We start from the raw sequence: 15,603 nt of genomic DNA on the forward strand, positions 1-15,603 counted from the left end.
AAATCATTATACAGTGCCCTCACAAAGAGATCGCACATCACATTACTTATGATATACTTTGTACTTTACAGGTATTTTCAGAAATGCACCAGTCCAGGCCACCTAAACACCGTACACCCTGATGCTGCATAGCATGTGTAGTTCATCAGGCAACATACGGTCTATGATAATCAAAGACTATTAATAAGGTACACACGAGAGAACAAAATAGTGCAACTTTCCAACAAGAAGAAACATTTGTGTCCACATTCTATTGCACCAAAGGGACAGATTGTTCAAGAGGTCTCAGTTGACTCATTCATTAGGGACAAATAAAAAAATATAAAAGACATCAAAAGGCAGCTGAAAGAGTTCAGGTAAAATCACCAGCAAATTAGGTTATTCTGGATGTAAAATAAAAATTAAATCTTCGAATAGTGTGTGAATGTATGTGCATGTGCACACACATAGCGCTCTTTACAGTCATCCTCATCATCATGGTCATCTTGGAGAAGCTCATTTTATAAAGAGCTTGAACTCTCTTTTAGGAAACAATTCCTCTGCATATCAGCATATCCTCTATTTTCAGATAACATCCTTTCAGAGCAAATTTGGAAACATTACTAAAATGATCAAGACAAATGGAAATCATCTTTCAGGATCAGTCAATTTGACACATTGGATAAGCACAATACGTGCTTAAAATGATCTCTTCTCAGTTTAAGCCACATTAATAATCACTATCTGATTGACGTAGGAAATGGATTATAGACATCACTACGTGTCATGACCAGGGGACAACCAGTTCTCTTCCTACCTGAATGGTGGTATTGCCTCCTTCCAGGAGAGCAATAGCGAGCAAAATACTTTCATGAAAAACTCGATCACTAGATGCATTCATGATAAGATCTATGACCAGATTGGATGCACCTTCCTTATCCAGATGGCACTGGACATCTGCCAAACTCATTTCACCTCGACTCATCGTACTGGATCCAGAACTTCCCCCTAGAAAGGTGAGACATGACAAATGACTAGTCAATCAATCAATCGTATTTTCTGAGTGCTTACTGTGTGCAGAGCACTGTACTAAGTGCTTGGGAAGTACAAGTTGGCAACATATAGAGACGGTCCCTATCCATCAGTGGGCTCACAGTCTAGTCAATCAAACACTTCCAGAAAAGCACATAAATCCATCTATCCAAGAATCTCCCTTACAATTAGAAATGTACTGAGTTGTGACACAGAGAATAATTAGGAATTGATTTGAGACCATTTACAGTAAAAAAGCAAGTATTGGTAAACTGAAACTAGATATGCATCATATCAAACCTTCGGTCCCCAAAGACGAACACTGATGGGCAAAGTATATCTGTGCTTTCTACCTCCCAGCCAAACTCAATGGATATGTAAATTTCTGCCCTCTTTCTATCTTTTCTCCTCAAACAAGCCCCAATACCTACCTCTTCCCCTTCCCCATCTGTATTGCCAGTCTCTTCCTCTGCTTTTCTTTTAAAAGTTACGGTATATGTGAAGGCATTTTAAAGAAGAGTTGAACAACAATCACCTAATGAATAGCAGAGAATCATCCAGTATTCGTGAACAGCGGCTATAAAATGAGGGCTTCTAATGACAGGGCCACTGATTCATTCATTCATTTAATCGTATTTATTGAGCACTTACTGTGTGCAGAGCACTGTACTAAGCGTTTGGGAAGTACAAGTTGGCAACATACAGAGACGGTCCCTACCCAACAATGGGCTCACACTGATGCCCCTAATGACATAAGTGGGCACATTATGCAAGAATTAGGAGACTTTCAAACATTTTCTCAGGGAGAAAAGGAAAGCATGGGCTTATTGCTAAGACGGGCTAGCGGGGGTGGTCTATGTAACTTTATAGGGGCAACCATTCTTCAGGGTTTGATTGTAACACAACCTACAGGTGACATTTTCATCAGCATGTACTAGTGTGGCTGATAAGACACCTATGGCTGACAAGCCCTTCCACACTGCACACATGTAAAGGCCCATACTGCTGTACTTTTGTGAGAAGCCACATGGCGTAGTGGATAGAGCATGGGCCTGGGTGTCAGAAAGTCATGGGTTCTAACCCCGGCTCTGCCATTTGACTGCTGTGTGACCTTGGGTGACTCACTTCACTTCTCTGGGCCTTGGTTCCTTCATCTGGAAAATGGGGATTGAGACTGTGAGCCCCACGTGGGACAGGGACTTGCTTTGATTTGCTTTGTATCCACCCCAGAGCTTAGAGAAGTGCCCGGCCCATAGCAAGCTCTTAACAAATACCATATTTTTTTTGTTTTTGCATTTGTTATCCCTGGTGCCTGGCAACATTTCGATTTCAGCCTCTTGGTATCTTGCTCTAAGATTCAGACTCAACTTCCAATTATTGTATGCTAGGTTGGTCTGCTTCCTAGCTGTCCAAGTCAATGCCACATCACCTGGGTTTTGCTTTACTATGTCTTCCAACTGATGCTACTGTCTTCCTTTTTTTCTGGTCCCTCATACTTCAGCCCACCAAAGAGCAGCTGCCAATCAATAGTATTTTTTGAGCGCTACTTTGTGCAGAGCACTGTACTTAGCCCTTTTACTACTTCTGTTAATAGACACAATCCCAGCTCCCAAGGCGTTTATCACCTATCAGGGGAGATGAACACTACAAGAAATTACAGGTAGATCCAGAGACTGAAGATATATACATAAGTGCAACAGGAGATAATAATAGTAATAATGATGGCATTTATTAAGCGCTTACTATGTGCAAAGCACTGTTCTAAGCCCTGGGAAGGTTACAAGGTGATCAGGTTGTCCCACGGGGGGCTCACAGTCTTCATCCCCATTTTACAGATGAGGTAACTGAAGCCCAGAGAAGTTAAGTGACTTGCCCAAAGTCACACAGCTGAAAATTGGTGGAGCCGGGATTCAAACCCATGAACTCTGACTCCAAAGCCCGTGCTCTTTCCACTGAGCCATGCTGCTCAGTGGAATTCATGCATTCATGAATTCATTCATGCAGAGGGCAGGGGTGAATTCCCAACTGCTTAGGTGGCAGTAGAGGGAGAAATAGGGTGAGGTGATGAGAGACTAATCAGGGAGGGCCTCCTGGTGGAGATGTGATTTCAGAAAAGCTTTGAAAATGGGGAGATCAGTGGCCTGCCTTCCAGATGCGAAGGGGGAGAGAGTTCCGGGAAGAAGCAAGCAGGAGACTGGTAGCGATTAAGATGAGAACGGGGCACTGTGGGTAGGTTGGCTTGAGAAGAGTGAGTCATGTGAACTGGGATGTAATGAGAGACAGCTGATGGAGGGCCTTGAATCCAATGGTCTAATCCCTGCTCCACCACTTGTCTTCTGTATAGCATTGGGTGAGCCACTTAACTTCTCTGTGCCTCAGTTACCTCATATGTAAAATGGGGATTAAGACTGTATGTGAGCCCTTTGTGGGGGCAGAAGCTGTGTCCAACCCGATTATCTTGTATCTACCACAGTGCTTACTATAATAAGCACTTAAATACCACAAAAGTGCCCAGGAATTTAAGCTTGATGCAGAGAGGAATGGGCAACCATTGGAGGTTTCTGAAGAGTCGCGAGATTCATCAATCAATAAATCAGTGGTATTTGAGTGCTTGCTTTCTGCAAAGTGCTGTACTAATATAATAGTGTCAGCACGATCCATGATCAAGGAGTTCAATCCAGTGGGGGAAACAGACGTTAAAATAAATTACATATGTGAAGAAAATTACAGAGTACAAGGATATGTATATAAGTTCTGTGGGGATGGGGGGTGAGTATCAAAGTGTCTATCTCCCCCTCTAAACTGTAAACTCATAATGGGCAGAGACCATGGAGAAGCAGCGTGGCTCAGTGGAAAGAGCACGGGCTATGGAGTCAGTAGTCATGGGTTCAAATCCCAGCTCTGCCAATTGTCAGCTGTGTGACTTTGGGCAAGTCACTTAACTTCTCTGTGCTTCAGTTCCCTCATCTGTAAAATGGGGATTGACTGTGAGCCCCCTGTGGGACAGCCTGATCACCCTGTAACCTTCCTAGTGCTTAGAACAGTGCTTTGCACATAGTAATCGCTTAATAAATGCCATCATTATCATTATTATTACCTTCAAAGCCCTATGAAAATCATATCTCCTCCAAGAAGCCTTCCCTGACTAACCTCTCATGTCCCTACCCTATTCTCCCTCTCAAGTCACCTATGAACTTAAGTCCAAACCCTCTAAGCACTCTGACACTCACCCCATCCTTACAGCACTTGTGCATATATCCTTATACTCTGTTGCTTCTGCAAGTAATTTGTTTTAATGCCTGTCTCCCCTACTAGATTGCAAGTTCCTCGAGGGCAGGGACCAAGTCTATCAACTCTATTAAGCTCTCCTAAGTGTTCAGTAGAGTGGTCTGCAAACATTAAGCACTCAATAGATATCACTGATTGACTGAAGAACCTAAAGGATTTGGTGACTGACTGAACATGGGGGTTAAAAGAGGGAAAAGTATAAATAATATTCACAAGTTTTGGGGCTTGAAAGACCAGGAGGATGGTGATATTGTCTAAATTGATGGGCAACTTAGGAGGAGGTGAGAATTTGAGAAGATAAGAAGTTCAGTTTAACACACTGAAATTGTGGTGCCTCTAGGACATTCATGTAGAAATATCCTTAAGGGAGGAGGAGATGTGAGATTGCAGAGAAGGTGATTCTGGAGAGCTCAGTTTTAGTGGGATAAAGTGGAAAAGGCCAGATTGTATAGGCTCTAGTAAGGAGTTTGAGGAGAGAGAAGCAGTGTGGCCTAGTGGAAGGAGCACAAACGTGGACATCAGAGGACCTGGGTTCTAATCCTACCTCTACCATTTGCCTGCTGCGTGACCTTGGGTAAGTCAATTCTCTGTGACTCAGTTTCCTAATTTGTAAAATGGGGATTAAAATACCTATTGTCCATCCCCTTTGGATTGTGTCTGATCTGACTATCTATCCCAGTGCTTAGCACATAGCATGTACTTAACATATATCACAATTATTATTATAAATGGAGGCAGCGGGTATAAACAGCCAGCTCAAGGAATATGGACTGGAACGGTAGGAAGGAGATGAGGCAATAGATAATAATGATGGTATTTGTTAATCACTTACTATGTGCCAAGCGCTGTTCTAAGTGCTGGATGGTGAAGAAGGGTCAATAGAGGTTCTTCATTAGGAGAAGGGACACATGGGCATGTTTGAAAGCAGAGTGGAAGGAGATAGAGAGTGAGTGGATGAAGAGGAGTTCAGCGAGGAGGCAGATGCAGTTATGAAGGCGGGATAGGATAAGTGCTTGGATCAATGTGGTAGCAGTTTGGATGGAGAGGAAAGGGCAGATTTTAGATACTTTTTGAAAGTAGCCCCAACAGGATTTGGTGACAGATTGAATATGTGGGTTGAATGAGAAAGATGAGTCAAGGATATGCCAAAGTTACAGGCTTGTGAGACAGTGATCTGACCGACTTTCAGGATCTTGTTTGTGATACTGTCTTGCCATTTGATGTTGAGTGTGGCTTGTAGGTGGCATTCATGGAACTGCTCCAGGAGCAGAATTTGAAGCCTGTGATAAGTCCAGGTCTCAAATCCACAGAGACTGGACACACCAATTGCTCTGCAAACCTTCAGCTTAGTCTGAAGAATGGTGCCATGTTAGAGCCACAATGCCATTCTCTCAAAGACTTTCTTGATTCAGGTTTCCATCTGATTTGTTTTTTGGTTTTGTTTGGTTTGTTTTTTGTTTGATTGTTTTGTTTGTTGGTTCTGTTTGATTTGGTTTTGTTCTCTGTCTCCCCCTTTTAGACTGTGAGCCCACTGTTGGGTAGGGACTGTCTCTATATGTTGCCAACTTGTACTTCCCAAGCGTTTAGTACAGTGCTCTGCACACAGTAAGCACTCAATAAATACGATTGATGATGATGATGATGATCTCTGTCACTCCTTGCGTCAATGCACAATGTACTGTCTACATAGCAAAATTCAGGAACATAGGCAGAGTTCTTTGGCTGTCGGTAGAGTTTGCCAAGTGCAGCTTGGCAAATGACTTCAGGGGTAATCAATATACTTGCAAGTTCCCAGCACTTTGGTGATTCTGAAAAGTGGTTCTTTAATGTATACCAGAAACAATCTCTGGGAAAAAATGTCAACATTTTTAAAAAAGGAAACAAAAGGAATAAGGAGTGATTCAGGAGTCTGACAAAAAGAGCTTTGGATGGAAATTCTTAGCAGTAAAAGTCACCTGCAGTTCAATGTCCATTATAAACTGAAGTTTGCTATTAAATGGAACACTATTAACTAGGGATGTTGAAAGGCTTATGTCAACTGGATGAGGCTCCACAAATGTTATATTTAATAATGAGCTGGATTCTCCCAGAGCTCAAGACACACCCCTAAAGTAAGGGGCTTTTGAATTCTGCATTAATGATTTCAGATCACAAGTAGCCTGAAATTATTTAGTGGCCTGAGGCAGTAGCTAACTTACTGGTAGCCTAGTGGGGAAAACATGCAGCTTCCAAGAGATGACTAACTTACTCTTAAGGGAGTAACTAGGAGAAACTAGAGACATCTGTGGGGTTGGGGGGGCGGGGGGGGGCGCAGAATGGGAAATACTTGGAAAAGCCTGTGTTTAGGGCCAAATTCTAATCACGGTGTTGTTCTTTACAAGTATCAGAGTCCGGGCCATTCATAGGCATGCGGTGCTTCAGTTTCCTCATCTGAAAAAATTACAGGTAGTAAATCGGCTTCACCTTATGAGTAGAAGCAGCATGGCCTAGTGAATAGACTATGGGCCCGGGAGTCAGAAGGACCTGGGCTCTAATCCCAACTCTGCAACTTGTCTGCTGTGTGACCTTGGACAAGTCATTTAACTTCTCCATGTCTCGTTTTCTCATCTTTAAAATGGGGATTGAGACTGGGTGCCCCAGATTAGCTTGTATCTACCACAGTGCTTAGGACAGTGCCTGGCACATAGTAAGTGCTGAAATACCACAATTATAATAATAATGGCATTTATTAAGCGCTTACTATGTGAAAAGCACTGTTCTAAGCGCTGGGAAGGTTACAAGGTGATCAGGTTGTCCCACGGGGGGCTCGCAGTCTTCATCACCATTTTACAGATGAGGGAACTGAGGCCCAGAGAAGTTAAGTGACTTGCCCAAAGTCACACAGCTGACAATTGGCAGAGCCCGGGATTTGAACCCATGACCTCTGACTCCAAAGCCCAGGCTCTTTCCACTGAGTCATGCTGCTTCTCCTAATGGAGATAAATGGTGTGGCTCAGTGGAAAGAGCACAGGCTTGGGAGTCAGAGGTCATGGGTTCTGATCCCAGCTCCACCACTTGTCAGCTGTTCGATTCTGGGCACGTCACTTAACTTCTCTGGGCCTCAGTTACCCATCCATAAATTGGGGATTAAGACTGTGAGCCACATGTGGGACAACCTGATCACCTTGTGTCTACCCCAGTGCTTAGAACAGTGCTTTGCACATAGTAAGCACTTAAATACCATCATCATTATTATTATTATTATTATAAACTAGGTCCGCTTGTCCCATAAACATGGACAGCACCTATGGATGCCTGGAAAACACTATTGTAGGACAAGAAGCTGAGATGACCAGCCCATTTCAACTGTTAAGTAATACTGATTTGTCCTGTGACTAAATTAAACCCAGCTCTTGTCCCTCTGAAATTTACAACAGGGCTTTGCCGATTAGTGTAGGGTCATTTAATTGAGTTTGCCATATTTCTCACACAAGCATTTGGGTTAAAAAGGCCAGAATGCCAAGTTCAAGTTAGTGAAGAAGGCCATGTATGTCTGATTTTAGTTCACTTCTGACTCCTTTCCCATGCCCTCCCCCGCCATATATACGCCAGACCACCACTCTCCCCACCTTCAAAGCCTTATTAAAGGGCACGCTCCTCAAGATACCTTACCTGATTAAAACTGCTTTTCCCCAACTCATTCTCCCTTCTGCATCGCCTACACACTTGGATCTGTACCCTTTATGCACTTGGTATTCCCCCCCCCGAGCACTTATGTACATATCCTTAATTGACTTTACATTAATATCTGTCTTCCCCTCTAGACTGAGTGCTCCTTGTTGGCAGGGAATGTGTCTACCAACCCTCTTGTGTTGTATTCTCCCAGGCACTTAGTCCAGTGATCTGCACACAGCAAATACCATTGATTGATTACAGTTGACATGGCCAACAGAAATTTCAAGGGGCTCAGAGACTGCCTCCTGTTAGAGCAGGACCTTGACACTTAAGCAAGCACAGCTCCGACAATTAATCATAAATAATGGAAATGAACACCACTTGAAAAGGAGAAAAACATTCACTCCTTCCTAATCCCACTGTGGACGGATGGAAAGAAGCTATTCGGCATGAAAATATTTACGGGCTTATTTTCATGGACCACACTACGGAAATAATAAAATGCTAAAAAAAGGAAAGTCACCTGTTAAACATTCAATCTGTTATGAAGAAACATGAAGATACACTATGGCAAGCTAAATTCACACATATTGCTAATTAGCACATTGAATATCCTACCTCCTCCCCCAGCTTTGCTAGGTCCTCCTGGAGATAGCGGGCCATTGCCAAAGCTTGTAAGGCTCTCTCGTCTTCCTGCAGGTCTGATGTTTCCATAGTAACGGTTGACCAAAATTTGCCTGAGTGCCTCACCCTTAATTCAAACAGGATAATGAAATCAGGTTCTGAATTAATGTATAAAAATACTAATTGTCAATAAATTCTGTAATTGGCCTAGTTTCACTGGGGAAAGATACCAAGATGATTTACAAATTTCATACTTTATGACACAATTTATGTCACAAAACAGTTTAGAGAAAAAACACATTTAGGAAATTGATTGTGATTATAGTCTTCCTTCAGACATCAGAAATGTTAGTTAGTTTAATAGACACATATATGGACAATTAAATTCAAAAAATGTGGGAAAATGTGTAAAAAAGCAAACATAAAAAAGCTTTCCTCGAATAAACAGAAGTAACGAGCTTGGGTGAAATGAAAATAGCCTCCATTCAGCCCTGAAAGAGAGTACTCCAAACGCGGTAGATAATCAATGTGTTAAAAACCTGAACCATTAGAGAGACCAGAGGACATGCTTGATCATACTTGAAGCTTGAAGACAACCTCTCCTTACAATAACCTTGTTCATTTCCATTTATCAATCCTGAAGTATAAAAGAAGCTATCATGACAAAGGTTAGCAGGACATGCTGAATTCTCTGGACATTAGAATCAACGCCATCCCAGATAACTGTGAATTATCTGTACACTGCTTCCCAGATCTCCTCTCCAATCTAGAGAAAGCAGTCTATTGTGTCTGCAGTCACTGATTTGGCTGTTTTGATCAGCCGGCACACTGGGAGACAATTGTTTCCTCATAACTGCATCACACAAGAGCTTTTAGCAACCCTTGACTCTCTGAAACTACCTGAATCTGTAGGTTGCTAAAAGGACCTTACAAATTTTCCACTGAGCCATTTCGGAGTTGAATGTAATAAGTCTTGGAGTCATGATGTGTACCAAAAGCAGTAACTGATAAGTCTAGCAAGAGAGAAGAGGTGCTGAGGCATAGCAAGTTTCTAAATTGAGCCCCAAGAGCTTGCTTTTGAAGAGCCCTGCATAACACATCTCAAAAGAATTTCAAGTGATTTTTCATAAGCTTTGGAGACAAGGTCTGAGGTTCTTACACTTGCCAAAAGAGTGGTGGAAAAATATAAGCTTTCAATTGTCCAGATATTCCGAAGACTCAGGTCCACTTCAAAAAAAAATTCATCCACCATGTTATGTTACATGGCTATTCAGGGACTCTACAAAGAACTAACCAACTAACCAGCTGACAGAATTGGAAATTAAAGGAATAGGGTAAAGGTCCTGCTGTACACACATTTTTTCTTTTAAATATAAGTTCAATTTTTTTTATTTTAAAAAAAAGAGAGACAGAGCCCCTGGAGCCTAGCAAAAGAGAAAAGGACATTTATAACTACGGAAAAGAGACTCTCTCTATACCTCTGACCAATAGAGAGTAGAAAATCATTACATTGTCTGAAGTGATTGAGCTAAATTCTGGTAGCATACATTCTCCTTTAAAAAAATGTCTCGGATAGAGGAGAAAAACTCCTTTAAGGCTGTTTTTGAATAAGTTGTAACTTCTCACTTCACAGAAAATCAAGGTAGTCCTAATAATAAAGTTGAAGAGTACTACAATTAAATACCAGCATTATAAAGAAAGCATCTGTTCACCCAAGGTTTTCTTTGGTAATGTACATGCTCAGTAAACTAGATTTTCAAAAGGGATAATTTTCAGGAAAAGCTTGAGAGCCTGCTCAAAAGGCAGGCAGGTTACTTCCATACTGAATGAAATACGAGATCGCATAGTTTTAAATGGTCAGTAAAATATATTCCATTTTCTAATTTAGAAAGAAGGCACAATCAATAAATTAACCCTTCCATGAAATAATTGAATTATATAACTACATTGGCCATTTTCCACACGCACCAATGACAGATTTCTGCTGTCAGTTTTGCAAGTAGAGTACACAATGTAATAAGGTCAAATCAAAGAAAAGGTGAAAAAGAGAGAGCACATGCAATCTTGCAACATGTGTACTCAAGTGTGAGCGCAATATTTATGCATCATCTATGCCAAAGTTACAATGGGATTTTACATTACCATTTTCCCTTCTCTTCAACAGAAAACCCCAGCAGTTACCATAGCAACTGATGCATCAAATGGTACCTTTACTTTCTATAAGAGAACATTGTGAAATGCATTTAATACAGAAAAATATACATATCCCCCATGCTTTTTTTTTCTCCTGGGTTCTAATCATCAATGAATGCCCTCGGGGTTTTTAGCTCTTTTTTCATGCTTATAAAAGGTTAGTTGTTACAATAGCCTTCTTAAAAAACAAAGTCCAAGTGGGATTTTGACAATATCAGGAAAAGACCAATTTTTGATTGTGCAGAAATGGATAAAATGTAGAGAGAATTTCATTAAGTGAGCCCGCTGTTGGGTAGGGACTGTCTCTATGTGTTGCCGACTTGTACTTCCCAAGCGCTTAGTACAGTGCTCTGCACACAGTAAGCGCTCAATAAATACGATTGATTGATTAAGAAAAGAAAATATGAAATTAAGGGAGGTGAGAGCTGTTTTGCTGTTGTGAGAATTTCTGGTTAAAAAACACTCATGAATACTGGAGGGGATTTTAGGAATACTTGGTTTTCATTGCTAATGCTTGAACCATGAAATTTTAAAAACTGTGAGGAAAGGATCATCATTGTGATCGTCATCATCGCCAAGATCGTCATCATCTTGATCAAAAAATTACTAAGCTGTTCAAAATACACTTGACTGAGGAATCTTAAATCAACAAAGCAGGAGAAAATACGAGTTCCCAAATAACGTCATTTCTTTAGCTTTAAACAGTTGGCTGTGAAACATTTCTTTAAAAATAATGCTAGTATTTTCCAGCAGTTTAACACCTACAGTATGCAAACAAATATCAGATGTTTGACTGCAGTAAGGAATACAACAAACGTTACCTAGGAAAAAGAAGTTAAACAACAGTCAGTCGCATTAATATTAGCCATCAAATTAGCATATTGGCAGTAGATTAGTGGTTCAAGAAAATTTGTAAGACCCAATTTTGTATCTGCTTAGGAAATTAATTAATTCCATTTATCACTTTCAAACTGGCATCTGCAGAAGATCAATAGAAGTCCACGCAGGTAGGGAACTAAGGCTTTCATTTTAGTCGTCTTCAACAGCGCAGAGGGAAGCTGGCCTGTGTGCTTCATGGACTCAGCCTTGTATGTGGTGATTTCCCAAGAAGTGAGATGGAGGGGGGAGAAAATCAGATTATACATACACATCAGGAATGACTGCTCTCTATTCAAAAATCCCACGCAATCTGCCTAAAATTACACACTTCAAGTTCACTCATATCTCTTCCCCTTACATTCTTCCACCAACATGTTACATGCTACAAAAGAAAATGGAGCATGCTGAGGAGAAACCAGGTGCTGCTGCCAGGAATACCCTATCCCTCCATCCCCACACCCAGTGAATCCTTACTCCCTTTTCCCCTCTACCCATGCCTACACACATACACACACACCCCTCACACACCCCTCACAGTGTGCCTCTAGACTGTAAGCTCACCGTGGACAGGGAATGGATCTGTTAACTGTTATACTGCAATCTCACAAGCGCGCAGTACAGTGCTCTGCACACAGCAGGCACTCCATAAATACGACAATGAATGGTGCCTGTTCCTGCTCCTTCTACTTAGCTCGTGTTCCCCAAGTGGGACAGGGACTATATCCAACCTGATTATCTTGTATCTACTCCAGCGCTTACAACAGTGCTTGGCACAGAGTAAGCTCTTAAGTATTATTATTATTATCTTGAATGGACCAGTTTCAAGGGAAAGAGCATGTGTAAGAAAGAGCTATAGGACGGGCAGAACAACAAAGGGAGGGCTCTAAAGAAGATACCCAACCTCTAGAGCCAGGACCAATAGTTGGCAACGGGCTCCTGATTTTCCCAGTGTCTTTGGCTGAACACTCCTGTGGATCCGCCGCCCCCTCCCCAGGCAGCTGCGGGTAGAGACCATCTGTTGATGAAGGAAGCATCGCACTCCTCCCTGGCTGGTCCAAGGTCCTGATGGAAAGGGCAGATTCAGTGTCTGACAGTGAGGATCGGTTGTGTGGTGGAACACAGCAGAACCAAACCCAGAAGCTCTCACCCTTCTGATGGTTGGTGTTTTGCTGCACACACTTTATGTTGCGTGTTAAGCGGAGATGTTTATCAAAAGCACAATTATTGACCATACACAAATAAGACTATGGAAAGAAAAGGAGGTGCTAGTATCTATTTATGATGGTTATTTTGGCATACGTTTGGTATGAAAAGGACATGTTTCTATTTCTGATTAGACAAAAACAATGTTATTTTTCATTCAATCAGCTTCATTTACATAAAGGTCTGTGATTAGTTCTAATCCAGTAAATGTTTAACAAAACACGGACTACAGTCTGTAAATCACAATGAGAGTTGACAAAGATGTTATGGTTATTAGCTCCAAATATTGGGGACTACATACCCTTTTATGGTCTTCCAGTTGCCTCAGGGGTAGACTTTGATCAAGTTCCTGCTGAGCAGGCAGAAATTCCATTTTAAGTATGATACTAAAGAAACACTACTATCTTTAGCATCCATAACTAATAGAAAAGTTGAGAGCTATTCATACAGCTGAGAGCAAGGTGAAAAGAAAAAACCATCTTATCAGACAATACAGGTGCTCATCTATTTCAGATAGTGCTTAACCACTGGTCTGCACAAGTCCTCTTTAGAATTATGTAGGGCATGCAGTTTCGGACAATGTTCTCACAGAGGTTTATGGAAAAAAGTTCTGTAGACTTTCTTCTGATCTATCAGTAATTTGTCATTCAACGCTGCAAAAGCACACAGTGCCAAGTCCTTGGCAACTCATGCATGCATTAAATAATCTTCAGTCCATGCATAAGCACCTACATACATACACACACACACACACACACCAGCTCTGAGTAAAGTGCAGTTATTCTTAAAGAAGTCAGTATTAATTCCATCTTTATTAGAGTATCAAAAAGAAATCAGCATTTTAACTCACTTTTATGCACCATAACTATGTGTGTTTTTTTATTTTATATAAGGCCTTTAACATGGTCCTTCAAAATAAACTCCATTAGAACTTTGCATCTATTTTGAAAATGGAGATTTTATTACTATTTGGAAAAGGAAAGCAAACTTCCCAAAGATCTGATGCAACTTAATAAACTCCAAGCTGTCATTTGGCATATGCCCTTATAAACTGTGATATAAGTCCACAGATTCACCCATGACCTTCTTTTGCATGTTATATTCCAAATATAAATTTAAAATTCAAGAGGTCCTATGTTGACCAAGAGGCTCTCAATTTTCTGCTCCAAGGTTATGATGGTTCCAAACAGGAACTTTGAAACTGCACTTTTCTCAGCATGCATTTGAAAAGACTTGTAAACTTGAAAAGTTTCTCCTAGGGGAATGGAAAGTCTCCTCATCTGTTGGAAGGATTCAAATTTCCTAAATTGAAAAAATATATCAAAACTTTCAAAGGACTCTAGAGACCTATACCCATATTTTAAATGATACCTCTTTTTTTTTAATCGACCCAAGGAATTCCTTCGTGTTTGCCTTCAAGGCATGAGAAGGTAACTTTTGCCCTGAGACAACACAGGATTTAAAGTAGTAAAAAAAAGTTCCAAAAGTTCCACTTAGTATAACGCTACTGATCAGTCAAAGCAGTGAAGACACTCAACCAGAACAACTTTGAAACACCCATATTTGTTGGCATGACAAATATAGGTGGACAACACACCTCTACAGAGTTTTCCATTTCTGGAGGTTGCGGCAGCTAGTTGAAGGTAAAACATACATCGTTAATTAGTAAAAGAGTTTTTAGCCATACAGAAGTTGAATAATCCAAACTTACGGACAGCATACGTGGTAAAGAACAAAGACTTTGCTGACGTTAGGATATACAGAAAACAAATACACTGAAACGAAAATATTGAAGTTATACATTAAAAATAACTCTACTGCACACTAGACATAATTGGACAGAAATGGAGAAATCTACCACCAAACAAGTAAAACAAGGGGGAAATGCAGCTAAAGGCATCAAAGATGATCCATTTATGGCATGGGGCTTTTGAGCATCACACACAGTGAAGTAATTTCAGATTACCACAAACTGTGACCCACATGGCTGATTCTGCAATAAAACTCACCTAAATGAGCGAAGGTTTGAACAGTTATTCAGTTGATTTGCTCCAGATGGATTAAGGAATGATCTGTCTACAAGTGCAAATCACCTGAATAATTGTTCAACCCTGCACCTCACTTGTGTTTTACAGAACAGTCACTAAAAGTGTAAAGATGGGTACTGATGCCCAAAATAGCAAGAGAAAATTATGATTTGGTGTCTTCTGCTTCTTTGACGCATGAAATCCCCAAAGTAAATGCATTTGTTTCAGTGCTCAGTAAACACAGGTACGCAGCTACGGTAAAGATGACTTCTTATGCTGAACAAATTTCCGGCCACTATGGTACCCATACTAATCCATCTGACACTGGGATTTCTGAAAGAGCTAACAGACCTCCCCATGCTCCTGACTTTCAATAAGTATATTTCTTATTTACCTGATCCTTTCAGCCCAGTGTATTTAAGAGGTGGTATGCAAATGACATCTGTGTGTCTAAAAAGGAATACTTTTTTCTCTGCTTATATCTGTAATTTACTTAATGTCTGTATGTCTGTAATTTATTAATATTAATGTCTGTCTCCTCTCACCCCCAAACTGTAAGCTCATTGTGGGAAGGGAATGTGACGGTTGTTGTAATGTACTCTCCCAAACGCTTAGTACAGTGCTCTGCACACAGTGAGTGCTAAATAAATACAACTGAATGAATGAATAAATATGACTGAATGAATGAATGCTTGCACTTTTAATGCCACTAACAGAATTCTGC

At 40.8% G+C, this 15,603-nt stretch overlaps 1 protein-coding gene across 5 annotated transcripts in view; it reads right to left on the reverse strand.

Moving 5' to 3' along the window:
* ITPR1 (inositol 1,4,5-trisphosphate receptor type 1) overlaps window positions 1-15,603 on the reverse strand; it is a 346,510-nt gene that overhangs the window by 119,786 nt on the left and 211,121 nt on the right. For 2 of the 5 annotated variants that reach the window (XM_038772876.1, XM_038772877.1), the window contains 4 exons: window positions 14,450-14,485; window positions 13,154-13,204; window positions 8,572-8,704; window positions 797-987 (listed from right to left, as the gene is read on the reverse strand). In XM_038772876.1, the coding sequence (XP_038628804.1) occupies window positions 797-987; window positions 8,572-8,704; window positions 13,154-13,204; window positions 14,450-14,485 (411 nt within the window). The remainder of the gene's footprint in view (window positions 1-796; window positions 988-8,571; window positions 8,705-13,153; window positions 13,205-14,449; window positions 14,486-15,603) is intronic. The other 3 variants (XM_038772878.1, XM_038772879.1, XM_038772880.1) reach the window with 3 other exon arrangements.

Source organism: Tachyglossus aculeatus, chromosome X1 (genome assembly GCF_015852505.1).
Source record: "Tachyglossus aculeatus isolate mTacAcu1 chromosome X1, mTacAcu1.pri, whole genome shotgun sequence".
Taxonomy (NCBI): domain Eukaryota; kingdom Metazoa; phylum Chordata; class Mammalia; order Monotremata; family Tachyglossidae; genus Tachyglossus; species Tachyglossus aculeatus.